This window comes from Oenanthe melanoleuca, chromosome 6, assembly GCF_029582105.1.
Source record: "Oenanthe melanoleuca isolate GR-GAL-2019-014 chromosome 6, OMel1.0, whole genome shotgun sequence".
NCBI classification, from domain to species: Eukaryota; Metazoa; Chordata; class Aves; order Passeriformes; family Muscicapidae; genus Oenanthe; species Oenanthe melanoleuca.
In genome coordinates, this window is record NC_079340.1 from 2,491,233 (window position 1) to 2,518,910 (window position 27,678).

The 27,678-nt window shown below is 48.8% G+C and overlaps 2 protein-coding genes across 3 annotated transcripts; one reads left to right on the forward strand and one right to left on the reverse strand.

Annotated features, from left to right (window-relative positions):
- Window positions 1-3,148: 3,148 nt before the first annotated feature.
- LOC130255149 (lipase member M-like) lies at window positions 3,149-14,641 on the reverse strand. Its single transcript, XM_056495546.1, has 10 exons — window positions 14,167-14,641; window positions 7,918-8,034; window positions 7,503-7,620; window positions 6,882-7,080; window positions 6,663-6,772; window positions 5,801-5,937; window positions 5,503-5,649; window positions 4,940-5,011; window positions 4,643-4,708; window positions 3,149-4,552 (listed from the first exon to the last, which is right to left on the reverse strand). The coding sequence occupies exons 2-10, from the start codon at window positions 8,014-8,016 to the stop codon at window positions 4,319-4,321; spliced, it is 1,182 nt and encodes a 393-aa protein (XP_056351521.1). The 5' UTR covers window positions 8,017-8,034; window positions 14,167-14,641; the 3' UTR covers window positions 3,149-4,318.
- On the forward strand, window positions 14,005-27,678 carry LOC130255146 (putative lysosomal acid lipase/cholesteryl ester hydrolase). 2 transcript variants are annotated; one of them, XM_056495543.1, is made up of 10 exons: window positions 14,005-14,218; window positions 21,949-22,038; window positions 22,518-22,683; window positions 23,393-23,591; window positions 23,801-23,910; window positions 24,224-24,360; window positions 24,717-24,860; window positions 25,321-25,392; window positions 25,914-25,979; window positions 26,418-27,678. In XM_056495543.1, exons 2-10 carry the CDS (start codon window positions 21,955-21,957, stop codon window positions 26,649-26,651), a joined length of 1,212 nt encoding a protein of 403 aa, XP_056351518.1. In that variant the 5' UTR covers window positions 14,005-14,218; window positions 21,949-21,954; the 3' UTR covers window positions 26,652-27,678. The 2 variants fall into 2 exon arrangements, with proteins under 2 accessions (XP_056351518.1, XP_056351517.1); XM_056495542.1 differs by lacking the exon at window positions 14,005-14,218 and adding an exon at window positions 19,802-19,933.

Here is a 27,678-nt window from a genome sequence, read left to right on the forward strand (position 1 = left end):
TGGCTGTTTCTGCCAGTCAAAATCCCGAGGCTCATCAGAAAATCTCAATAAATGTGTCAATGTGCAACCACCAGAAGAATCAGCTTCTTTCAGGGAGGGAGAATCCAGCTGTGAGGCAAAGCAATATTTCTTGGAGAAATTACTCAATATCATATACTGGAGTACAGTCAGATTCTCAGCCTGTTGTGCTTCCTTTAAAATTTCCTGGAAGATCTCTATCACCCTCAAAAACAGAGCTGATCAGTCAGAAGCCTGGGGGGTGCCAGAAAATAAATCTGGGGGAGAGCAGCCACCCCAAGCCTTGCTGTGGGTGATTTTTTGCTAACAGAATTCCTGGCTATAATTTGCTTGGCAGAAATGAAGGACAGAGATTCTTCCCTGGTGCTGGATGTCCTTGTGCTGGCCTTGCCACCACCTTTGGGGAGAAGCTTCCCAGGGGAACTCTGAGCAAAGCCATGACACAGCCATGACGTGTTTGTTCCCCTGCTGCTTCCCTCATCATCCCTTTCTCATCTGAAGGGCAAAGCCAGCAAGCAAAATGAAAGTTTAATGGCATTTATTTATGAAAAGAAGCTTGCACTCATTACCCTTTCCTGGCATGTCACATTGGTTGCAGTAAATAATCCATGGTTTAGTTCTTTTTTTTCACCCATTTTCTTCCTAAGTATGTGGCTTCTGCCTCATTCCAAGAAGATTTCTGTAAAATTGTCTTTTTAGGTAATGCTTTTCACCTAATCTATTTATTCAGTTTGTTCAAGATGGTCCATTTCCAGTAAATACTCTTCTCTCTGCTAAGAAAATTGCTTGTAAATTTTATCGGGTGATCAGATTATCGGATTTGGATATTGTTTGCTTTTCTCTCTTTAAGAGATTCTCTAAGCATCTTTCTGTAGTACAAATTCTTGCTTAAGTTAATCCTGTTTAAACACATCTCCTTTTTTTTTTTTTTTTTTTTTTTTTTAAGTCTCCAGTCTCTTTTCAGCAGAAACAATTTGCCCAAAGCCCAAGAAACCCCCCAAATTTAAAAATGCAGCTTCACTTGGTGTTTTGCCATGGGGGTAAAAGGGCTTTTCCTTGATTGCTTTGTCTCCTTTTGCTGTGCCTAAATGTTTTCTTTCCCCTTCAAAACCCTGAAACAAAGCTGTGACCCAAATCCTGGCTGAAATGAAAACAATTCAGCTGCCAGCAGCGGGGGACATTTGCAGATGAGACTCGAGGCACATGGCAGACCCAGAAGGTGTAGAAATAAATGAGTAAAGAACCCCAAAATTGTCCCCTGGGGTCAGGAGGGTACAGAGGGAAGACCCCAGGGTGGCACAGCCTTTTGGGCTCCTGGGGGAGCAAGCCAGGTTTGATGTGGCACCAGTGACAGCCAGACCTGCTGGCCCGTGGCTGCTGAGCTTCTCGGAATTGAGCAGGCTGATTCTTTTGAGAAAGGATTGGGAAGCAATATAAAATAGTGGTCAGGACTCCAGGTCCTCAGAGTTTTGTGGGTGGAATAACAGGAGCCTGGCTTTCACTTGGAAAGGTACTTGAGGTGTTTGGTTTGAAGGTGCAGCCTTAAACACAGACGTGACCCACCCTCATCAGCCCCAGCATTGCATTGCAAATCCCTGGCAGCAGCTTCCAATCCCGTGTGCCAATCCCTTAATTCTGTCAACCTGCTATTAGGCAATCTATTGACAGGCTGACTTCCATGTGGATCCTTCTCTTTTCCGTCTTCAGCTTCGTGCAGAGACCCCAGTGGTGCTGGTGCTGGTGCTGGTGCTGGTGGCACCACCAGCTGCCTTCCTCAGGAGGATTGATGCTTTGAGCCCAGCTTTGCAGCCCCACAAGCTGCTCAGCTGACGTCAGGCTGGGTTAGAGAGCAATGCTTTATCCTTTAAACATATTTATCTCACTATTAAAAGGCGGGGGATGCAGAGGTTGCAAATTAATCCCGCTGAGGTTTAATCCGCCCAGACCGTCAGCATTTTTATTTTCTTTGGATTGGAGGTCCTAAAACCTTCTGCTGTGGGTGTCTTCTGCCACGTGCTGGGACTTGCAGGCAGAATCCTGCACAGCTCTACAAACAGCTGCTGGCCAGCACATGTAACACAGAGATGGTCTGTCATAAATAATATGCAATAAACAGAATAAATGAATCCCATGTAATAAATAGATGGGGCTGCTAGGCTGAGCACGAGCATCCCACCACACTTCATCAGGGAGGCTGGGAGATGTTGGTGTCTGTTCCTTGAATTGCTGTTTCTCATCATTCACCTGGTCAGGTTTTCACTCAGTTTTTTTTTCCAGAGCCCTGGAGTTGCTGACAAGATAGAAATAGCTCAGTTCTGGTCACTGGGCCACACCAAGGATCCCCTGTTGATGCAGATAACCCTTCTGGTGCCAACTTCTGGCTATTGCCATCCCTGGCAAGGTGAAAGGCACATGCAGAGCACTCATCCATCCTGGTGCTGGGCTGCTCTTCTCCTACAAGCTGGCAGATCAATGGCTTTGGTGATTGCAGGGGTTTTCTCTGAGTAGCCCTGCTGATAAGGTGGAATCCAGAGATGCTCAGCCTTGCCAGATGTCCCCAGAACCTGAAACTAAATCATGACACTACCAATTCCTGCCCTGTTTAATGCAGCACAAGTGTAAGAAAAAAATATAGCTTTTTTTTCCAGAGAGTCAGTAACAAGTTAACCCCTCCAGGGTAAACAGAGTGGCTGAAAATTATTCCTCTAGTCCCGACTTTCATTTCCATTTCAACAGTAAGGAGCTAAACAGGATGAGCAAGAAAAGCTTGGCAAGAAACCATGTGATTGGAGAGGGATAGCTGGGTGGATTGGTGAGGTGAGAAAGGGCTCAGCCTCTCCTTGCACATTTCATCACTAGCAAATCACCAGTTTTTGAACTTCCCTCTGCGCAGTGAGGAGGATCTGGTGAGGAGAATCTCCTGCTCCTCTGCCCTTTGCCAGCTGTGCCCAGCTCAGAGCCCCCTGGGCCAGATGTGGCCTCTTTCCACCTCTTTCCAAGGTCACTTTCCTCCTCTTCTGTGCCTAAACCCACAAAGCACAGCACATGCCCGATTCCTGGAGTAAAACTTCACTCCTGGATTGCTCTGAGCCTGCAAAAGCTGAAAAAATACCCAAACACAGCAGATCTTCTGCAAACCCAGCAAGCCAAGGGCTGGAGTTTGGCTGTGATGCAAGACTTTATTGCAATCTCTACAGACACAGAGGGTGGGCAGAAATCACAGCATTGCATTTAAAAGCACTAAATCAGAGTGGAACAGGAGGACAGGAGACATTTTTAAGCAGGGCATCCCTTACACAAACACCATGCCCCAAGGCACATGGGAACGGGCAGCTCCTCCATCCTGGGGCATCCATGGATGGATTCATGGATGGGTTCATAGATGGGTTCATGGATGGATTCATAGATGGGTTCATGGATGGATTCATAGATGGATTAATGGATGAATTAATGGATGGATTCATAGATTGAGGCATGGATGAATGCATGGATGGATTCATGGATGGGCTCATGGATGGATTCATAGATGGGTTTATGAATAGATTCATGGATGGATTCATGGACAGATTCATAGATGGATTCATGGATGGGTTCATGGATAGATTCATAGATGGGTTTATGGATAGATTCACGGATGGATTCATGGATGGATTCATAGATGGATTCCTGGATGGATTCATGGACAGATTCATAGATGGATTCATGGATGGGTTCATGGATGGGTTCATGGATAGATTCATAGATGGGTTTATGGATAGATTCACGGATGGATTCATGGATGGATTCATAGATGGATTCCTGGATGGATTCATAGATGGATTCATGGATGGATTCATAGATGGATTCATGGATGGATTCATAGATAGATTCCTGGATGGATTCATAGATGGGTTCATGGATGGATTCATAGATAGATTCCTGGATGGATTCATAAATGGGTTCATGGATAGATTCACAGATGGGTTCGTGGATGGATTCTTAGATGGGTTCATGGATGGGTTCATGGATGGATTCATGGATGGGTTCATGGATGGGTTCATGGATGGATTTATGGATGGATGCATGGATGGGTTCATGGATGGATTCATAGATGGGTTCATGGATAGATTCACATATGGGTTCATGGATGGATTCGTAGATGGGTTCATGGATGGGTTCATGGATGGATTCATAGATAGATTCATGGATGGGTTCATAGATGGGTTCATGGATAGATTCACAGATGGGTTCGTGGATGGATTCTTACATGGGTTCATAGATGGATTCATGCATGGATTCATAGATGGATGCATAGATGGATTCATGGATTCTCCTCCATCAGGGCCACCATCCTCCCGTACATGCGCTGCGGGGCGTTCAGGCCCCAGTGGTGGTCGAAGTGGTTCCAGTCGGGGAAGTGCTCGTGGTGCACGATGTTGGTGAGGCGGCGCAGCAAACGCCAGGTCTCCACAGGGGGGGTGACCCAGTCGTGGCCCCCGCTCCACACGGCCACCGGCACCCTCATGGCCTCGATCCGGTACGAGGGCGGCGTCAGCTGGAAGGGGAAAGCACTCCTGTTACCTGAGGGCTCTGTGGGTGGGGTGTGATCCCCAATCTTGATCCCAGCCAGCCCCATCCCCTTCACCTGCTTGTACTTCTCCACGTTTTTCAGCCCGTAGTCAAACTGCCTGAACTTCCCGGTTTTTGCAGTCTGGAAGGCAGAGGGAAAGGGTTAATCCAGGTAATACCCTGGGTCAGCCCCCTGGACAGCTGTGGCTTTTGAGACACCTTGGTGCAGCAGCTTAAAAATCCCTTTTATCTCTTGGCTTTGATTCTACCTCCTTCACCTGTTTCCAGGGTGAATGAAGCAGCATGTGAAAATACCACGTTTGCAGACTAAAAGAAAGAAAAGTTAAAGTAGTTATAAAATCAGAGTCTCTACCTGTCCCCAGTGCAGAAGGTTTTTTACTGATGTATAGTCTGGAAAATGAGATATGTACACATCCAGTCGGCTCTAGAGGGGAAAAAAAAAAAAAGTATTTTCTAAGTTAGTTGGGAAGGATGAAAATCCATCTAGGCAAAAAACCCTCCAACATTTTGTCTTGTAACTGCGATATAAAAGTTATATGCTCTTTATTCTTTGGCAGTTTTATTCTGCTCAGAGCTAGAAGCAGCTTTCAAAGGCAAGCCACTTAATCAATATCTTAAAATGGAAATACAAGTGGTCCAGTCATTCTTTGGTTATTTTCTTCACTAAACTTATTGTGTGTCAGCCAAAAATGAGGCAAGAGTTTCCTTTCCCTAAGAGACAAGACCACAAGTGATTCTCTCTTACTAAAGACTCCATTAGGTTTAACACCCCGACACCACTGCAGAAAATCCCCAAATAACCACTGTTTTTCACACCTTATTTTGGGGGTTTATACTCATTGTTGTGTCTCCTTAACAATCTCCAGGTGTCTAGGAAAACCAGAGAGGGCAGGACTGAGAGCCTGGTGCACCCACCGTGTTCAAGTTGTCCCTGTCGAACCCTCCAACGAAGAAGATACTGTTGGCACACACTTCAGCTGTCAGCAGCTTGCTGCACGTCTCAATCAGCAACCCCTTCTCATTCCTGGGCACCAGAACCAGCTCTCTGGTTCCAAACAGCTCCTGCAAAAGCACGAGGAACTGTTAGGAATGGTGTTAGGAGCTCCAACCCCCTCCACGGGTGAAGGATCAGTGCACAATGGCAATGCAAGAGGCCAGAGTTGCCAAAAGTCCCTGGATTTTGGGAGTAACAGCCCACAAACACCTCCTGTACCTTGATCAGCAGGTCTGGTAGAAAGGCCAGCTTTAACACAGGGCCCCGGGCATGGTGGAAGGTGTACGCAGGAGCCAGGGCAAAGAACAGTTTGATTTTCTCAGCCAGATGTGGCAAGCTGGAAAACGCTATGAAACCTGAAAAGCAGCATGAGATCACAACATGAACATCAGCTCACCCCAGACACTGTGTTTGAGGTGCAGGGTTTGAACAAAAAACGCTCCTGGATGCCAGCACAGTCTGGGGTAGATGGGCAGGCTGTGGAGAACCCCTTCCATACAGGAAGACAGGCAGGGACAGCAGCCAGAGCAGTCCTGTTCCCAGCAGTGTCCAGTTTGGGATGGACATTGATGCCTCTTTCCCATGGCAACCCCATGCCCTGCTCATGATGCCTTAAGTTTTAGCTTTCATATTTTCCAGACTCTGTACTGCGTTGGTGTGTAACTCTGAACCTCATACAAAGCCTTAGCAAGTTCTCCTCACAGTTTAGTTAGACAAAACAATCATTTTCCAGCCTAAGAACCAAGGACACTGCTGCAGCTTCAGGCCCAAAAAGTGTAAACATCAGTGAACTGAGGAGAGCAACCTGGGAGGATGGGATTGCATAACCCGAAGCTGTAATTGGACAATTAACCCCAAAATGGACAAAAACATGAAAGTGTGCAAACTCAAGGCACACCATCCATCTTGGATCCATCTTGGGTAGCCACAGCCAGGCTCTTGTGCTGCCCAAGGTGAATCTCTTGAAGTCCTTTTTAATAAATACCAACTTTATTCCTTTAACACCGTCTAGCCTCTGTTCTAGGTAGCCTCTCACAGGCATCACACCCACCCACCACCTTCTCCCCCCCTCCTCACTCACCCAGGGTGCTGCCCTGAGCGTGGCCAACGTAGAACAGCTTCTCCTGCTCAGTTTGCATCAGGATGAAGCCCACCATGGCCGGGAGGTCGTACACGGCCATCTCGTGGAAGCTGCGCGGCAAAGGGAGAGCCTGGAGGAGACTCCTGCCTCCCAACCTCCCACAGACACCGGGGGCTCAGCGCTGGCAGCCCTGCACCCCGTCCTTGGGGGCCCCCTGACCTGAAATCCCAGAACTCCTGGGAGCTGATGGACAGGCTGCGGTGCCGGCGGGACCAGCTGTTGCCCCGGTTGTTCCCGATCCAGACGTCATATCCCGCATCCGCCAGGATGAAGGCCAGGCTGCTGTCAGGGAAATTGTCCACCCAGTCACCACCATCCAGACAAAACCCATGCACTATCAGCACGGGGGTCCTGGGTCCTGGAAGGGGATAGAGGAGGTAGTTGACAGAAGACACCTTTCCTATATGGAAATAAAACACCGCTGTACATCTTGACACTGTTTTCTTCAGGCTGCACATTAAACGTTCTCTTCTCCATTATTTCCCTGTTTGTGCTGGTGCTTTTTTGTGTTTGGGGGGCTTCTGCTATCCCAGGCTCTGAGCCTGGACCTTGAGTTTGCTGCAGGGAAAGAGCCACTGGGGCTTTGCTGGGTCACACTGCCCCATCTCAGGTGCAGCAAAACACAGTGCTGAGCTCCTGAATCCCCAGGGACAGCTCAAGGCTGCCAGAAAGAAACTCCTCATCCTTCTTCCAGCTGCCCGGGTATTCCCACTGTTTCCTCTCACATCTAGACAGGGGCCAGGGTCACAGTGGTGCCCCCCTGGGTGGGGCTGAGCCCACCTGAGAGCCCAGCTCCCTCCTTGCCGTGGGGAATCCGGTTGAGGCTCAGGAAGTAGCCATCCTCTGTCATCACGTCGTGCTCCTCGCTGGGATACCCGTGGAGAAGGATCTTCTGGCTCTGCAGGGACAATGGTGCAAGGGCAGAGGGTGACCCAGTGCCCTGTGCCTGCCTCAGCCTCACCCACTCCTGCCAGCCACATGTCACCTCCACCAAAAGGAATTAGAGGGAGAGCAGGGAGAGGCCAAGCTGAGGGCATGAAGTGAGGGACAGCAAAGCAAATATGGGAGATTTTTGATGCCCCATGTCCCCAAAAGAGGCCTGGTGCAGGTGCAGGGAAGGGGTGAGCCAAGCTGGTCCCTTGGGAAGGACTTTGGGCATACCCATGTGGAAGTGCAGTGCCCCTCCAGCACTTACAATGTTCATGAATGTCTCAGGGTTGTAGAACACTTCAGCACCTGGGATGGCATCTTCCAGCCCCTGGGCCAGGCCCAGGGCCACCAGCAGCAGCCACATCTCACCTGTCTGCAGCACCTGGGGGATAATGGGGCTGGATGAGCAGGGCTGTGGGTGCTCCAGGGGCACAAGGAACACTGTGCTGCCCCAGCAGCATGGCAGCACAGCCAAAGCCTGATGCTGCCACAGGGAGCAGGTGTCTACAACTCCCTGTGTGGTTTGGAACCCACCCCAAGCCTCTCTGGCTGACCATTCTCAGCTAGCCCAGCTGTAATTGCAGTGTGGGACAAACAGCCTCCCACCACCCCCTGCCTGGGAAAAGCATCAGGGGGCCTTCAGGGAAATCCTTAGGCTTTCAGGGAAAGCATTACAGGGGAAGAATCCTCCCCCAGACAGGAGGGGTCATGTCAGAGCTGCATCCTGCAGGAGCTTCCCTGCTCCATCCCTGCCTTGGATGCTCCTGGATTGCCCTGCCACCCACAGCATCCAGCCCAAGGCATTCCAGACTCAAGTCCATTTCCCTGATGATCCTGCTGGAGGAGTTAAGATGGCTGTCTGCCTCTCACAGTATATTTTTCCAGTAGCCTTATTGCATGGAAAGCTTTCCTGGGCTGCTCAGGAAAATGGCAACATCCACCTGCTGCAGAGCACCGTGTGACCACAGCAAAAACTCCCTCTCACACTGGAAAACAAAGTGCCAACTCAAGCCCTGCTCTGTGCTCAAGCCCACCACCACCACCCTGGTGCTCCCATCTCCACATGCAGCTGAGAAGGGATGTCCTGGGATTAAACTGCTGTGATGGCTGAGGGAAGGAGAGGTTGGATTGCTCTTTGATCCCATAGGCAAAGCCCACTGCTAAACCTGATCTCCCTTTGTCCTGCACAGCTGCCCAACACCACTGGCCACAGCTGCAGGCTGGACTCTGCAAATCACCACTTTCAGGTGCTTTTAGTCCTGCAGCCCCTCAGCCTGGGTGTGGAATGAAGGTAGAAAGGACAGCAGGAGGGCAGGAGCTGCAGTGGCTGGCTCCTCACCCAGTTGCACACAGACTTAGTGCAAGACGTTGCAGGCCATGCCTGGGGACATCAGAGACTGACCAATTGCTGAAATAACCAGTGTGGGTGACAAGGGATGGGTAACAGGCCTGCTCAGGAATCAGGAGATGCCAGATAGAAAGAACAATGTGATCCTCAGTGTTGTTTTCTTGTTGCTAAACCCACAGGAGTTTCACACCAATTGCATCCTCTGGTTGAGCTTGTCACTTGGGAAAGAGAGGAGTCAAATCCCTGCCAAATTCTGTCCCCATGGTCCATCTCCCTTAGATCTGCACCCAACCCACATGCAAGGAGACCCTCCACTGCTCCATGGCCACACACAGGCCTGTGGTTTCTGTGGTTCCTGCACATTTCATGGTGAGAGTTTCCTCCTCTCAACACCCTTCTCCCAGCTCCTGAGGTGTGGCACTGAGCTCTCCCACATGCTGGAGGTCACCTCCATGCCCAAGGCTCTTCTGCCCAGCCCAGTGTCACCCAGATGTTATAGTGGCACACCATGGTGGCCATGAGTGGTGACAAGCTGTGCCACAAAGCCCACAGGTGTCAGAGAGAGCCTGGCAGGCAGTGCTCAGCAGTGACAGAAGCAACTTCTCCTGGTATCCCAAGATGTGGCAGACAAGGAAGGATTAGTCCCTGTGCATTCCTGTGGCATTCAGCAAGCACAAAAAGACTCCTGGGCTGGGGTGAGAAACAGGGTAAGAACACAGAAAGAAGAGTGAAAATGGCAGCCCCCACTTCCTGCACCCAGTCTTGGGGTCACACAGGTCATCAGAGTTTTGTCCATCCCCAGGTGACCAGCACAGTCCAGAGCATTCCCTGGAGGAGAGGCCAGCCCAGTGCCTCCAGTGCCAGCTCCTCCAGCCTTGACAGGTAACACATCCCACCATCCAACCCAAACTGCACTCAGCTGTGAGTCCCTGGGCATGGACAACCAGGGTGGAGGAGAGCAGAGGTGGTTCCTGCTCATCCTCAAAGCTGCTGGGGGAGCAGAGGGAACCAATCCTCTTGGCTTACAAAGACACCCAGAGAGGCTGGGACTTGTCCATCAACACCTGGAAGGCCAGTCCCTCCCCAGCCACACAGCCCAGTGATTCAGACACTGCATCCCAAACCCCAGGGAGCTCAGCAGCAAAGAGCCACATCCCAAAGTTTGGGACACGGCCCCATCACCGGGAACACACAGATCTTGTGGTGTCCTTCAGCTGGGAGCTGTATTTTTGGCATTCCTTGGCAGAGGGATTCCATCTGCTTTGCCTGTGCCCTGGGGTTGCCAGACTGTCACTGGCTGCTTATCCTGGCTTTCCATGTGCGGGTACATGTTGGTAATGTGTCAGCTCTGCATGTCAGCATCAGGCACAAGGACAGGGCTCAGGGACCATGCCTGAGTTGAAAGAAAGGGAAAAATCTCACCCAGGAAAGGAGGAAGACACCACTTGCATGTGACACTGACTGAATTTTGTCAGGGTGTACTTGCTGGAAGTGGAAATCCAAAGAGTGCAAAGCAAATCTCCCATGGGCAGGGGTGACAGTCAGCCCTCCACCATGGCTCTGAGTCCATGGGTCCCTTTAACCACATTTTCCAGCCCCATCACCTCTCCTCCTGCCAGGAGAGCAGTGGTCATGGGAAGGGGCTTTTGGTGTCTCCATCTCCATCCCAGCTTCCTGCTCACCCTGATTTGGGTTGGTATCGCTGCTGAGTAAAGTATTTCCTCTGTAAAATACCTCTGGCTCGGATAGACACACATTTATTGTGGTTTTCACCAGCAGAATTATTGCTTGGGTTTTTTCCTGGATTTAAATGCTGGCATGAAAGAGCAGAATGAGGCACTTTGCAAGTGCTCTATTTAATTATGAGGCCTTCGGGTGCTGTTCCACACACCAGCCAAGTCCTGGAGGAAGGAGGCTGGTCTGGTAAGAGCTACAGAGAGGTGACAAAATTCTGGGTTAAGAGTTCCCTGCCCTGACTGACCCTTCAGGCAGCACCAGACACAGACCTGACAAGGCAAAGTTGGGCATTCCTTCCAGAAAAGAGAGCAAAAACGATGCTGAGAAGTGCCAGAGAACAAAGCAGGCTCAATCTTCAAGCTGACCTAGGGACAGCTTCCACCAGCAGAAACTGTGAGAGTCTTCTCCCTCAGCTACCCTACTACTACAGCTTGGGAATTTAACATTACCCCAGTGACCCCCCAAGGTCACCTGCTCCTTCCCATCACCCTGGAGCCCAGTGGCTGGGGGGATGCTCCCCAAAACCTGCCTCTCGCTAGCCCAGCTCACAACCTTCAGGCTGTGGTTCCCTGCAGTGCTCACACTGTCCCCACTGTTCCCTGCTGCCACCAGAGCAGGGACAGGCACTGCTGAGATACACAGAGCTCTGCAGACAGAGCTGCACAGACCTTCTCCTTCTCCCTAGAATGCCCCAGGGGCATCAAAGCCAGATCCCACCAGGATGTGGGCAGGGATGTTCCCCACATGGGGCTGCAGGGGTTAGGCCAGGTCTGCCTTTGGTCCCTGTGTCCTCACCAGCAGATTCTGGCCTCCAGGCTCACCTTCATCTCCCTCAGTGGCTTGCAGAAAGCCTGACGAGCCTTTCTTGGTCCTTCAGAGGTCCTTCTCTCCCAAAATTCCTGTTTCCCTCTGTGCCTCTGGACAAGCCAAGAGCCCACAGCTCTCCCTTAGGCCTTCCCCTCTTATTTCTTCAGCCCCTGCCCCACCTCCTTATCCTCTCCTCCTGGACAGGCTTGGCCACTTTTGGGAAGGATGACTCCATACCTGGCCCTCTAGCTCCACTCAAGACATGTTGCACATGCAATCCCTGAGAGGGGATTATCCCCTCTTCTTGCCACTGGGTATCTCAATGCAGAATCCAGATTTGGGTTCTCAGGGACTATTGGGACACCCCCACATTGGAGTGAACCCACAGATGGTGGGTGGAGGCCAAGGTCAAGATGAAAGGAGAGGCTGGGCAAAATATCTCCAGAGGGAAGGTGGGAAGGGGTTTAGTTATGATAGCAGTAAAATGATCAGGTAGCCAGGGAGCTCAGCACAGAGCCTTGCTTGGCACCCAGGTGATAAAGGAGAAAAGCAAACCAGAGACAGGGGTGGCCTGGGGTTCTGGAGCTGGGTGGGATTTTTTCACTAGCAGACTTTACATTCCGTTGCTGACAAAGAAGAAAAACCTGAGCCAAAGTTTCTCACTAAATTAAACTCAACAGCACTGAATGCACACACAGAAAGGAACATCCCACCCACTCTGCAACAGAAGGAATGCCAAAAACCTTTATAATCAGCTGAAAAGTAGAGGATTCATGGAGGGGCTTATTCTCCCCCTCCTGCTCCTCCACAGCTGCAGGAAGATGAAAAGTAAAGCCAGCCATGGCATTGTGGTGATGCTGGCTGGCAGCAGCCTCTGGGCATCTGTGGTCTGACCTTGGCCCCCATCAGGGACAACATCAGAGCTGCAGAGGGTTGTTGAGGGCCTGAGATAACAGCATGGCTTATCAAGGCAACAGAACCGCCCCTCTGAGCCTGACAAAGCAGCACAAACACAAATGTTGGTGTTGCTGTCTGTAACCCAGCCCTTTCCCATCCTCTCCCAGGAGAGAGCTCCATCCCCACAGAGCTCCTGCCCTGGGTGGCCACAGCCAGGCCACACAGCCACCCCACACTCAAGGAGACGTGGACAACCATGGTTTGTTGGGTTTGGGGTTTCTCAATGTCCCAATGTCCCGATGTTTCCTTCACCAGCACTTTCACAGCACCCTCTGCTGCCCAGGCTTTCCTGGTCCCTTTGGAGAGCACCATCCCATGGACAAGGACTACTCCAGGACCTCAGTGCCCACATGGCCAGCCAGCTGAAATGCAAGGAAATTTAGGAAAAACCCCTGAGATGAAAGCAGCGTGGGGCAGGGGGTCTCAGGTCCCTCTCTGCCCATGTGTGGGGATGTTCCCTCCAAGGGGACATCATGGTCACACCAGTCCTGTCCTAGCAGCAGCACTGGTAGGAAAGCAGCCCAGTGCTGTTTTCCAGTAATCCTCTCCTCTACCCTTGCCTTTCAGCGGATGCATGTTGGAAGAAAATAAAATAACTGTTAATAACTGGAATTAGCTTGGCTCCAAATTCTTAATTTTTATCCCTTTTTTTTTTTTTTTTTTTTTTTTTTTCTGATTTGCTCATGCCTTAACATGCTGTGCACTGATTCATCCTGGGGGGCTCCCCACTGATGCCAGGGCCAGTGTCACAGCACAGCTGGTCTGTAGCTGCACAGATAAATCTGGCCATAGCAGAAAACCCAATTCAGGTGTGGAGACCCCGACCAACGAGATGTGTAAGGGCAGAAGTTTTGAACCCCTCTAAAAGGGGGTGCTGAACAATAAACTGGGCTGTTTGTGGCATGATCCTTCAGTGTGACCTGTTGTGTGTCTGTCTTCAACTTACAATCCTCATGTAACAAGTGGTGAAACCCGACATGATCAACAAACCTGAACAGTGGGGGAGACATAATAGCTGCCAGCAGCGAAAGAACTGCAAAAACAGGCAAGGAGAGCCTAACAAAAATGGTAAGAAGAGCCAAAGAAGTGTGGAGAGCTGCAAAAGTCCAGACCCCTTTTGTATATATCTCTGTATGTAGAAGAAAAAAAGCCGCTGAAGGACACGGATGGATCTCAGTGGAACACCCAGTTATGAAGGTATGGATCCTCCTTTTACCTGAACGGGGTGGTTAAATACATGCAGCATGGCACGGTCTGGGATCTACAGACTGAATGTTTTGAAGCCCTGGACTCTCTGGAAGCTACTATGGATGTTCTAAAGCCTTGTAGGTTTGTTTTGGACTTTGGACGGGCAGGAGGCCGAGGGGGCAGCAGCCAGAGTGGCACTCAGGGCTCTCTGCGGTGTGCCCACCAGGGCCAGAATTGCACCAAAACTCAGAAGCATCGTGGCACCACAAGCATCGTGGGCAGAGAAGCCAGCGGTGACTGAGTCCTGGAGCCTGCACAGCCAGGACATGAAGGGCTGGGGAGACACCATGGCGGGCAGCACCCGGGAGAGAGGCCGGGATTCCCGGCCGGTGTGAGCGGCGCCCGAGCCTGTGGGACATCACACCACGGCAGCAAAGCAGAGCAGGGCCACCCACCACCACCCACAAACCACATCACCTGGCAACAACCGCGGCAACCACGCTGACCCCTGCGCCGCCAGCAAAGGCCTGTAAGTCTGACAGGGCTGGGGGACGAGCACTAGATGATGGCCCCTTGTCCCCTGATCCGTCTGATCCTAGAGGGGACTCTGTATCACAAAAGAGCTCCCACAAAGCAGCATCAGCTAGAGCTGAGTCGTAGAGAGTGGAAAGAGCCTGGGGGGCCCTTTGCAGCCCCACCCAGCCCGCAGAGGCGGCAGGAGGGGCAGCTGTGAGCACTGAGAACATGGTGGGGGCCGCAGGCACGTGGCACAGACACAATACAGTGGCAGGTCCAGTGGGACACCCACGGCTGTCTGGGTGTGGGCAGCAGGAAGGTGACTCCAGGAGTCCAGGGGCGACGGCAGGAGGCAGCTCCATGTCCCTGCTCCCCGTGCACTGTGGGCTTTGCTCCGTGAGGCACGGCCGCCATTTTGTGCAGCGGCCGCCATTTTGTGCACCCCGCAGGCTGCTCCCAGTGCAGGCCAGGCCTTCACTGCAGCCCTCATGAGCTAAAACTGTGCTAGGACAGAGCCCTAACTAAAGGGTAACCCCTGATCTAAAACTGTGCTAGGACAGAGCCCTAACTAAAGGGTAACCCCTGAGCTAAAACTGTGCTAGGACAGAGCCCTAACTAATGGGTAACCCCTTCCTCAGGGCCGCTACAGCATTTGCACCACCTTGTGCAAGAACAAGTGCAGGCTAAACAGGTCATTTCTGCATCTAGGCCGTGCACGATTTAAGGAGTCATTAGTGTCAGGAAAATTGATCCACAAATGGCAGAGGTTTATGTCCAAAAAGGAGACAGAGAAGTCCTTTTGCTTTATTTGAATAAAGGGAGAGGCCTTGGGGCATTCTCCTGGGATGTCTCAAAGTTTTGGAGAATGCAGCCTCCTTTTATCCCAATTTCCCAGTTACATTTCCCTCTCTCTTTCCCCATTGGCTGAGGTACTTGAGAGGTACAGATTTCCTGGGACACCTGACACCTGAGATTCCCCTCTAATGTATAACCCTCCATTTTAATTTTTAATTCCTATAGAATTCATTATTTTCCCCATTGCTTCATTCATCTTTCAATATCCAATTTCATTTATCAGCAAACCTACAGTTTGTTTATAAAGACAAATATCTTTTCCATTCATCAATCAGTGGAATCCTTCCAACTGTTTCTTTTATCTCTCACTGCTAGTCTTGTCTATCAGCAGACCCACAGCTTGTTTGTAAAGACAAATCTGTAATTTCTCTCATTAGTGTTGTTCTGCCTGTGTTACCACTACCCCAAACCCTCTTACCATACCACTTTGTGACTCCCTGCATTGCTTTGATTACTTTTTTTTTGTGAATAGATGCTCCTGGAATATTTTTGAATTGTAAGATATCCTTTCAAGCGGGAACTAACACATTTTTTCAAGTTACCCTTTTCTGGAAGAACAGCTTCCACTTTGCTACTTCCTTGATGTGGAAGAGGTTACCTCTAGCATAGAAAACCTAACCCTCACATCCTAAAGCAAAGTACTGAAAATGGATGAACGCTGTCCTTAAAATATGTACTACATTTAATAACCCAAAAGTTTCTGTGAACTCCACAGTGTGAAAAAAAATGTTCACAATTTAGAATTCTACAAGTTTAATAAGGGATAAAACCAGGGACAAACATACCCAGTGTTGGGATATTTTTGGCAATTGTCTATATACTTTATATGTTACATTGCGGGGAGTACATGTATATTCATGAGTTTATTCAAACATTCTTTTGAGTTTTTGATGTTCCAGGAACTCTCTTGTTTGGTTTTAACCTCTGACTTGTCTGCAGGACATTCTGTAAATTAGGTCAATCTATTTTATTTTTTCCTGGATTTCCATCCTGTTGTTTCATACTTCCTGACAGTGAGGAGTCAATAAATCCTCCCCAGATGTTTATGCTCTGGTTTGTCATTATTATCATTTGGAGAGGCCAGTCTGCAGATGTAAGAAAAATAATTGCCTTACATCATTCTCTAAGTTGGTTACATAGAAGTATTTTAGTCTCTATTTTAACATTTTGCTAAAGCCTAGACATAATATATTTAACACACTACTATTATTACTATATTACTATTTTTACTATATTATATATATATTTACTACTATATTACTATTATTACTATAACTGTAATATATAAATATATATAAACTATACAGTGCATACACAAACTGACAGATTATACTATACAAAAGCAATTAAAAGTAAGTACAAATTGTACCATATCAAAATACTTGTGATGCAAAAAGCTAATCTATGAATGTGAAAGCAAATATTATATTGTCATCTACAACAATAGATCTTAAAGAGGTGCCTGAAGGCTAAGAACAGTTTCATTAGCAAATTTCAATTGCAAAGTTCTCTAGCTAGGTATTTTCCACCTGTCACTTCTGTTTACAATATCTGCAAAACCATTTTCATGCTGAAAATCAATTAACAACTACAACTAATATTTATTCATGACAAAACACTCATCAACTCCTGTCCATAGCAAGTTTCTAGATGTAGCAGATCTGTCGCTGCTATCACTAAGATACTAATTTGTATGTTTTCTTATTTTTGAACCAAAATATGATTGTGGCTTTTAATGTTAGGTTTTTACAGCTAAGCATGCAGATGCAATAATCACAGAACTGAAATAATTTGAGATTACAGAGGCTAAAAACTAAATGTGAGAAGGTATTAACAGGAACTTTGAATTAATAAAAATTTTACTCATAAAGTTGCAGCCTTATGCCTTTCCTGAAGAAAACATATTAATTGAAGATGCATGATTATCAAAAAAAAAACCCCATGTTTAAATTGATTAAAATTGTTGATTAGCCCATGTATACTGTGAAATAACACCTTCTTTTTTTATTTTTACTAACTCTGACTCAATTTCAAAATTCTTAACAAAATAAAAGGGTTTGTTGTTTGCACTGCTGCCATTAAGCAATGATGTTAAGTATACTGATTATGCATTTTAGTACAATTGACAAAATTGAAATGCCTGATACATGCAGGCATGCAGCCATAAGATATTATTTGATGATTACTTATGTATATTTCTTTGTTTATTTGTAAGTTGTTTATACTGGAGAACTTTTTCAGTGAATATTAATAAAGGTTTGTTTTTAAAATACGTTAAGGAAAACCTTCCCAATCAAGTTCCTCTCCCTGATCAAGCCCTGAACCTGGCTGGTAAGGAAAGTAAGCCATAAATCCCAGGTGTTTTAATCTTTAAAAACTGAAGTCACTTGACTTGTAAATTTAGCTTTATAAAAATTGAACCCTCTTTTCGAGGTAAGCTTGGAAGCCTTGTTCCAGAAAAGGGTATCCAAGTCCAGCTATTACAGACCCTGGGTAAAGGTAAAGCATTGAAACAGTTGCAAGTAATTTTGTTTAGTAATGCTTATTGTTCTATTAGATGTATCATCTTACTGTTCATAATAAGTGTATGTAATCTGAATTTAATAGGTTAAACTATGTTCATGTTTGGAGTTGTTAAGGCTAAAAATAGAGGTGGGTTCTCATCACCTGTTCAGCTACCACAGCAAACAGAACTTACTTGCCTTGATATAAACACATCCAAGTGGTAAATACAGTGGATTCAGAATAAAAGACTGAGAAAATTATTGGCCAGGTTGCTCAGTGCTGTGCTCTTTCTGCATTTTCTGTTTCAGTATTTAAAAGCAGAGATGCAAACGTAAAAAAACCAAATTCAAAGCACCTACAATATGCATTTTTGATTGACTAATGCTCACCAGGTCAATGAACAGTGAAACCCATTAAATAATTCTCTCTGACCCATCATTCACTAATATTTATAATAATTTGCTCATATTCACAGGAATTTTTTAAAAGGAGGAAAGAGTCGGGATACCATTGTACATTGGCATTCAGCCTTTGCTGCTTTAGGTATCAAAACAGACAATGGCCCTGCATACATTTCACAGAAAACAAGACATTTCCCACAGGTCTTGGGGGTGTTACACCACACTGGTATTCCTCACTCAGCAGCAGGACAAGCCATCGTGGAAAGTGCCCATGGCACTTTAAAATTTATTCTTAAAAACAGAGAGGGCTAAAGCTATCTGTACTCTAAACCATTAGGAAAACTCCCAGAATCCAGTAATTTTAAATCACTTGTTATCACTGCAATCACCCAGTGATGCTCAGTTGCCCAAACCCAAGGTAATGGTGCAAGACCTTCTTACCAGTATTTGGGAAGGTCTTTGTGATCTCAGTATCTGGGGATGAAGGTATGCTTGTGTTTCCACAGACCTGGTACCTGCCAGGTGTGTGTGCCCTGCTCTACATCCTGCCAGGACCACAAAAAACACCCTCCTGTTGGCCCCTCAGCAGACATAGAGCCGTGTGTGGAGCAGTGACTGAAACAACCTGTGCACCTGCTGCATGGAAATCTGGGATTTTATTGGTTTACAAATTGTTTCTTCTGATAGTTGGTGTTCTGAGGGTTCCAAAGGTTGAATGGTTTCTTGTTTGTAGTGTTAAGTTGAAACTTGTACATTCTAAGCAGTTAACCTGTGGCCATAGTCTTCCTGTTGTCCTGTCCCCAAAAGGAAGGCAAATTCTTCCTGGGGGCTGGGAGGAAAGGGGATCTTGTTTTTCCACCTTTCCTCCTCTTCCTGTAGAAGAAAAATTAGATTCTTCTCTGAGCCACTGCTCGTTTGAGGGTGAGCCAGCTGGGAGGGCTTCTGGCACTGCCTCTAGCTAGTCCTGGTAAAGACCAGTCATTACAGATCCACATAGAGGTGGAGCTATGTAGGCTTTCCAAAGCACGTCTGCATTTGAGCAAGCGTGGCTGGACCACGCCTGGCAGGTGCTGACTGCAGGAGGGATGCAGGATCCCACGGGATGCAGTCAGCCCTACATCGTGGGCACCTGGGCGAGGAGTGGAGAGGTGGCCACGAAGGCAGAGGTGCCAAAAATGACACCCACAGCTCGTGTGAGCCATCACCATCCCTTGCAGGGACCTGCTCAGGCACCAGGCAGCTCCTGGCCAAAGGCATCCCCAGCTGAAGGTCTGGCAAGATGTGAAGTCTCCATCCACAGCTTCTTCCCTCCCTGGGGATGGATTTATTTTTCCTCTTTTTTTTTTTTTTTTTTTTTTTTTTTCAATAGAGCACCCCCTGAAGTTACTATTGGGACTGGGAGGTTTTGCATTTTCAGGCTCATTCCATGTCAGAAGGCATCAGGAAGAACCAAAAGGAGCTTGGATGGTTTTCCCACTAGAGTTTGTTGGGATGAGCTAGGCTGTCCCACTCACCCCTCAGCACCCAGGGCACCAGCACAAAACCCAGTCCCAGTGCAGGTGGAGAGCCCAGGGGCTGCCCATCCCCGGGTTCACAGAGGGCATGGCCCATGCCAAATGACTCCATCAGGTGGAAACATCCGATTTGTTACGGATCCCAGCTCCTGTGCAGCGCCACGAAAACATTCCCAAGGCAGCCCAGGCAGGGAGGGTGTCTCCTGCCGGAGCAGACTCCAGCCCTCAGGTAAATTACACATTCATAGGAGGAGGGATCAGAGGGAGTGGCGCTCCTGACGCTCCCCAACCTGGGAAGCAAAGGGAATAACAGCCCGATGAGAGCAGTGTGTGCAGGCAGCAGCGACCTTCTGCTCGGGGGACATCGGGGACAAAGCCTCCCACTCCTCTTCTGGGACCTCGACGGGTAATCCCTCTTCCTTGGGTGCCTGAGACAGCAAAACAGAGCTGCAGGTACTTGGAGAGCCCCAAGTGGGACAGCAGGGCTTCCCGGGTATCCTGCCTCCAAAGGAATGTCTCTGCTCAGGGAGGGGAGGGCGGTGTTTGGAGAGGGTCAGGTGGAAAAGCTGTCACCCTGCTGCACCTCTCGGAGGTCACCGAGGGTTCTCCAGATCTGCTGAGATGAGGGACATTTCACAGAGGGAGTATTTTTCCAAGCTGACTGTCGAGAGAAAAGGGCCATCCCAGGCAAGGCTCTTCCCTGGAATTTGCATGCCCTTCTCCTGACGCTACGCCACAAAAATGCGTTCAGTCTCTCCTTGTCTTTTCTAAAGGCTCGACCTTAAAATAAGGAGTCCAACCCTCTTGGAGGGGTCTTGTCCCCATATCGCACCCCAGGGAGCTCAGGGTGATGATGGTGGGGAGCCCTTGGTGGCCCGGCTGGGAGATGGGACCGGGTGGGATCCCTGGGTCCGGCACAGCCGGTGCTGTGAGCGGGAGGGTGCCCAAGGGATGTGCTCGAGGGATGGATGTGCCCGAGGGATGTGCCCAAGGGATGTGCCCGAGGGATGTGCCCAAGGGATGTGCTCGAGGGATGGATGTGCCCGAGGGATGGATGTGCCCGAGGGATGTGCCCAAGGGATGTGCTCGAGGGATGGATGTGCTCGAGGGATGGATGTATGTACCCGAGGGATGGATGTGCCCGAGGGATGGATGTGCTCGAGGGATGTGCCCAAGGGATGTGCTCGAGGGATGGATGTGCCCGAGGGATGGATGTGCCCGAGGGATGGATGTGCCCGAGGGATATGCCCAAGGGATGTGCTCGAGGGATGGATGTGCTCGAGGGATGGATGTGCCCGAGGGATGGATGTGCCCGAGGGATGGATGTGCCCGAGGGATGTGCCCGAGGGATGGATGTGCCCGAGGGATATGCCCAAGGGATGTGCTCGAGGGATGGATGTGCCCGAGGGATGGATGTGCCCGAGGGCTGCAGCGGTGCAGGCGCTGATCCTCCTCTCTGATCCGCTCCGGGGACACCAGAGGGAGCAGGCGGCTTTTCTTCCCCGCTGCCTTTTCTCCCACCTCCGGAGCCGATTCCCCCCGCAGAACGGCAAGGGGAGGATGAGGGAAGTGACAGAAACCTGCTCCCAATCGCCTCTATTTCACCAGGGAAGCAATGATGCGTGCAAGATACCTGGCGCTGGCATTTAGCAGGTCTCTGCTAAATTGCTCCACACAATAGAGGAGCTACTTATCTCCTCTGAGTAGCTGAGACAGTATTTCTGCTGCGAATTTGTTGCCTCCAACAAATTTACCCCTTCCTGTATGGCTGGGGTCTGCCCATGGCAGAGGGGTTGGAACTTTGAAGTCCCTTTCCATCCAAAGCATTCTGTGATTCTGTTTCGGTGAAATAAAAGAGCAGTCAGATGTTTTGTGGTAAGAACAAGCTGAAGCAGACACCAAAATCTTTCCCAGGAAAAGCAGGGATGTCCTGAGATGGTATTTCTCTCAGGTCTGCAAAAACAAGCCAGGAGCATCCTAGGGTCTCTCTCAGTTGTAAGGAAAACCCACACAAACCACATTATTTGATTTCTTGTCAAGAACACGGCCCTGCAACTTAAAATTGGGTGGTTTACTCCTCATTAGTTCAGCTATCAGCGGAACAAAAATGACCTATTCTTCCAGCTATCCAAGACATTATTTAAAATGAATTATCTATAATCACCCCCTCAAAAACCAGGTTTGCCTGGGCACATACATATGTACCTGTGCATGATTCTGAGTATGAGGGCCTGATGGAGGATGTGGGATTAAAATGGGATGGAATTTGAATTCCAGCTTTGTTGAAGATGAGCAAAATGAGCCATTTTCAGGACCCATTAGAGGACTTCAGTTTTAAAATCATTTCACCTGCTGAGGGGTCAGGTGGATACCCTGATGGAAGAGCAGTGCACATCAAGAGAACTCCCCCCAGCTTCTGTGCCAGTGCCAGCAAAGTCTCTCACCCTCCTCACCACAATGTTTTGCAGATCACCATGATGTGGCTGTTCCTCACCATTTCTTGTTTAATGTTCATCGATGCAAAGCCAGCAGAAAACCCCGAGGTGTCCATGGGTGTTGTAAGTCCCTTCTTTTCCTTCTTGGTTGTGCAAGTTCCCTGTGCTGCCATGGTCTGTGCAAGACCCACAGGCTCTGTGTGTCTTCACCGAGGATTTACACCAGGATTTTATTAGATGTTTGTCTCCCTCTTCTTATGCATACAGAGATTTATGGCAGGCATTTATGGTGGGCTTCATTCCAAGTCAGCAGGTTTGGTCAGGACAGCCCTCTCAAGCTCAGAGTTTGGCTGTCTGTGCTGCCCTGCTCTTGATTGCAATACAAAAAGGGACAGCTCTTCATTAGACCTGCCAGAAATTCTGGCTGAAGTCATGACATCGCCACAGCATTGGTGGAAGGGACATTGGGACATCCTGAGTCCACCCTCCCCCCAGAGTCACCAGCAGCACAGATGGCTTTGCCCAGCCAAGCCCTGCCAGCCCTCAGGACAGAGATCCTCTCTCCCTGGGGACTGTCCCATGCTGTCCTTCCCTTCCCACAGGGCGAAATTGTCCGGTACCACGGGTACCCCTACGAGGAGCACGAGGTGGTGACAGACGATGGCTATTACCTCACCCTGCAGAGGATTCCCCATGGCAGAGACAACCTGGAGAGCTTCAGCATCTCCCACAAGGCAGGGGCGCAGGCACCCAACATGTTCTGTCCCCGTAAGTGCCACAGCAAGCTCTGCCTGCTCCAGGCACCCCCAGAGCTTTGCTGGGCTGGAGTAGGACACGCCCAAGGCTGCCTCACCATGGGCTGGGTCCTCCAGGAGGCAGCTTTCCCTGTAGGAAAAATCAGGCAAATAGCCTTGGGAGCAGAAGAAATGCAGGTGCCCACCTTGTTCTGAGAGGATTTGCTCCAAAGAGGAAGGAGAATGAATGGGACAGAGAAATCTTGCCCCAGGTTTTACCTCAGCTCAAAACCAGACAGTGGAGAAGCAAAAAGCCATTAGTCAGGAAAGGAAACCAAACCAGGCAGCCAATCCAATGCCATCTCACTATTTTGCATCCTTCCTGTGTCCAGTTCAATGCCATCTCACCATTTTGGGATCTTCCTGTTCTGCACTGAAACCCCTGTTTCAAAGTAATGGTAATTACTGGGGTAATTGCCAGTTATTGGCAGTGTGTCCCTCCCCTGGGAAGCATGTATGTGCACACATACATACACAGCAAATCAGTGTAAAAAACTCCAGATTTCCAGTCTCTGCCCTGTCCTTCTTCAAAAACACCTCCCCAGAGAGACTGGGGGACAGAGGTGGCCACGTCCCTGCGCTGGTGTCACTTCCCATGGGGATGCTGCCAAAGCAATACCGGGATGTGAATGATCAATTCTGTTAGTGGTTAGAGAAAATGATCCCTCCTCTTCTTCCTCCAGCTCCAAAGGCTGTGGTCCTCCTGCAGCACGGCCTGGTGTTGGAAGGAAGCAACTGGGTCACCAACTTGCCCAACACCAGCCTGGGCTTCATCCTCGCCGACGCTGGCTATGATGTCTGGATCGGGAACAGCCGGGGGAACAGCTGGTCGAGGAAACACAAAGAGTTTGAATTCTACCAGCAGGAATACTCAGCTTACAGGTGTGTTTACTGTGAAACTGGAGGGTGGGCAGGTCCCTGGTACCCTCAGCAGTGTCTGCAGGCTGGAGGAGGGGTGCTCCTGATAGTCACACCTTCTGCCAGCGGGCAGAATCTGGGTTGCCCATTCCTGCCCAAGCTCTTGCCCACACCCAAGTAGCCATGGCAAGGTCAGCAAGAGTGATTTTCTCATGTGCCTGTCTCCCCTGCAGCTTCCATGAGATGGCCATGTATGACCTTCCAGCGACCATCAACTACATCCTGCAGAGAACAGGGCAGGAGCAGTTGTACTACGTGGCTTATTCCCAAGGCACCACCATAGGTACTGAGGAGGAGAGCAGACCTGGCAGAGTCACATCAGCTGTGCACCCCCAGTCTGGGAGTATTCCTAAAACCTTGGTCAGGGAGGGTAATGTCCAGGCATTTCCAAACAACAAAAGGGAAAAGAGCAGGTAATTGCTTTAACAGAAGAGTTTTGAGCACTGGCAGCCCCAAACTGGGTGCATCTCATTGCTGCCAGAGCCCGACCTGCTAGAGCCATGTCTGAGGGGCCTTCTGATGGGCACACACACCTGGAAGTCAACAACTCCCTCAGAAACAACAGGGCAGGGTCTGCTTCCTTCTCCCTCACACAGGTTTCATTGCCTTCTCATCCATCCCCGAGCTGGATCGCAAAATCAAGATGTTTTTCGCCTTGGCGCCGATCACCGTGAACTCACACATGAAGTCCCCCTTGGTGAGGGTGTTTGACCTTCCTGAGGCACTGGTTAAGGTATGTGCTCACCACACGTGAGGTGTGAGGAGGGGAGGGACTGCCAAGGTCACCTGAGACACACAGTGCTTGTGCATCACCTCCGTCTCCCTGCTCTGTGTGTTTGTGAGCCTGTAGGGTGGGTAAATCATCTTCCTGTCACACCTCAATCAGAGAACTATTAATAGGAATTGGGTTTGGGTCCCTTCTCCCAGGAGAAACCTCTCCTAGGAAGGTCAGGGCTCTTCCTGGGCCGTGGCCATTTCTGAAAAGCCAGAATGACAAAGCACAGCAAAGTTGGTGAGCAAAGAGGTGGGGAGCACCTGGAGGCAAAAAAGAACGTGAGCCCCACTGATACACTCCTCTGATTTCCACAGTTCATTTTAGGACACACAGTGGTCTTTGATGAGGATTATATCCTGAAGCAAGTGATTTCCAGAATATGCATCTACCCTGTGCTGAAAACCCTGTGCTCTTTGGTCTTTTACCTGCCTGGTGGGTTTGCCAACAGCTTGAACGTGGTATGTACATTCCAGCTCCCCTCTCAAGAGATCCACTTTCTCACTGTGTGATCCTGAGCTGTCAATCTGCTGCCTCCACATGGCCTTTCACATCTTTGAGTGGTATAAAAATTCAGGCTGGAGGCACCAGGGTGGGGGTTTCTCAAATAATGCATTGATGTAATTCCTTAATATTCCAAGAAGGAAACATATTAGGAACAATACGTAGAGCTATTGCTGTGAGTTGAGCTTTGTCTTTGGAAAAGGATCCTGAGCATGAGACATGGACCCTTACTTTGCCTTGGAAACCTGGCAGACTCCTAACATTGCCCAGCCCTCCATGGGAATTGCTCAGCTTGCTGCAGGGATCTCTAGAGTTCTGTGTGAGTGTGTGAGTGAGGCTCATGTGGCTACTGAGCAGGTTTGGTTTTATTTCTGACATGGATTTTTTTGGGTAAACCTCTCCAATGATTTCTTGCAGAGCCGCATGGATGTCTACCTGGCCCACTACCCTGATTCCACATCTATAAAAAACATGTTGCACTGGCGCCAGGTAACACTTGGTGTCCTCTTCCCTCTGCTCAGGGGCTGGGAATAATCCCCTGCTGCTCCCCCTGCAGAGCTGTCCTGAAACCCTGGTGTAGATGAAGTTATTAATTCCAACAAAGAGGTCCAAGAGTCCTTGGGGCTCGTAGGAGGTGGAGGTGGAACAAAGACTGGAGATAAACCAGGACAAGAGATGCCAGAGTAAAGGCTGAGGGTCAGTAAGACCACTAGTGATACACCTAATTATTAAAAGCATTCTATCACATCCTTCTGCTGATGGTGTTGACCACAACACACAAAAATTCTTGCCCAAAGGCCATGTCTCCTTCGAGGCTCTTGGTTGTACACCAGGCTCTTCCCTGTGGGTTTCTGTGCTGAGGTCTTCTCCCAACACCCAGTTCCAGATGTAAAAATCACTTCCCTGAGCCTTGGTGGGAGGAGAGAGCAGTGCAGTCCCCTGTCACCTCTTTTATCTTTCTTAGAAACCTCTCCAATGTGTGGATAATAAATTTAACTCCCCTTTTCCAGCTCTATCGGACAGGGGAATTCAAGTACTATGATTACGGCAGTGACAACATGCTTCATTACAACCAGGTAAGAGAGAGCCATGCTCAGAGAAAAAATAAATAAATATTGCAATGAAAACACTGCAGTGGTTGGGACTGAGTTTGGAGAATTGAGCATCCTGGGCTAGTGGAAGGTGCCCCTGCACATGGCAGGGGAGCTGGGACAAGATGGTGTTTGGAGGTCCATTCCAACCCAAACCATTCTGTGATTCTATGAATTACATGGTAATTTTGGAATGTCTTTTATATGGGGAAGCAGGTTTGTAACTTTCTAATAAAAAGAGTCACTCAGTGATGACTTCTTGAACCTCTGGTTTCTGTTGAAAAGAACAGGAGCCCCAGGCATAGTGAGGCCCCATGGTGATAGTTTCTCTTCTATCCCTTGGGATAAGGAAGAAATTCCAAGCAGCCATCAGGATACACTTTGAATTTTTGGCTTGCCCTTTACCTCTCTGCTGTCTTCCAGACCACTCCTCCCTTCTATGAGCTGGAGAACATGAAAACCCCACTGGCTGCCTGGTATGGAGGCCAGGACTGGATTTCAGCCCCTGAAGATGCAAACATCACCCTGCCTCGTATCTCCAACGTGGTCTACAAAAAGTACATCCCCGAATTTGTCCACTTTGATTTCCTCTGGGGCAAGCATGTCTACGAGCAGGTGTACAAAGAAATGCTTGACCTGATGGAGAAGGACACCTAGAGCTGGAGCAGAGATAGTAACTGTTGGCTTCTCAATGACTTCTGGGGCTTCTTTCATCTGGGGGAGAAAAAAAAAAAAAAAAAAAAAAAAAAAAAAAAAAAAAAAAAAAAAAAAAGTGGAGAAAAAATGGGGGGGAAAAGCTCAATAAACTGCTACACTTGGTCTGGATTGATATTACTCTGGCCAGTGAGGAAAACCAGCCAATCCAGTGATTGGGAAAGCACTCTGGATTGAGGTTCAATAGGCTGAGGTCCCTGCAGAGGTTGAGCATGGCCCTCACACCCTGAGTCTCCCACAGGTTTCCAGCAACAACCAATTTCAGTGGAATTTGGCTCCTGGTGGCCATTGTGAACTCTGGGCTCATTGAGCTTGGGTTCCCAGCTGCAAACAGCTGGACAGAAACTCCATACCCCTATGGATGCTGGTGCAGGTCTGCTGGGATGAAACAATGTGGTGGATGGATCCTGCTTTATTCACCTTCTGGCAACACTTCCACACCAAGAATCCCAACATCCTGAAACTCACTGCCTTCATTCACAGTTGGAAGGAGCTATAAACTTCCTACCTAGTGACAATGGAGAGTGGCTATAGGTTTTTTTTTTTTTCCATGAGAGCTGCTCATTTTACTAACAAAGGGGACATCTTTGTCAGATTCATGCTGATTTGGATCATCTTACATATACACAAAGGAGCTTCAGTAAGTTCTATCAGAAAACACCATTTTGTACCACTTTAAGCTATTCTGAGGCACAAACCCAGCCACCTTTTGCTGCTTCTCAGGGAATGCTCAGGGAAACAGAAGAGTGTGGTGGAAAGCAGTAACGAGTCTAAATCTGCTCTCAGCTTCTGGATTAAATTGTTAATAATACTTTGATCAGAAGAGGAATTGTGAATTTGCCAGCTTGTGTAACCATTTTCTTAAAATATGCCTGGGAGCAAGCAGGGCAAAGGATAAGGTTCTCTTTCCACAAATATGTAATAATAATAATAATAATAATAATAATAATAATAATAATAATAATAATAA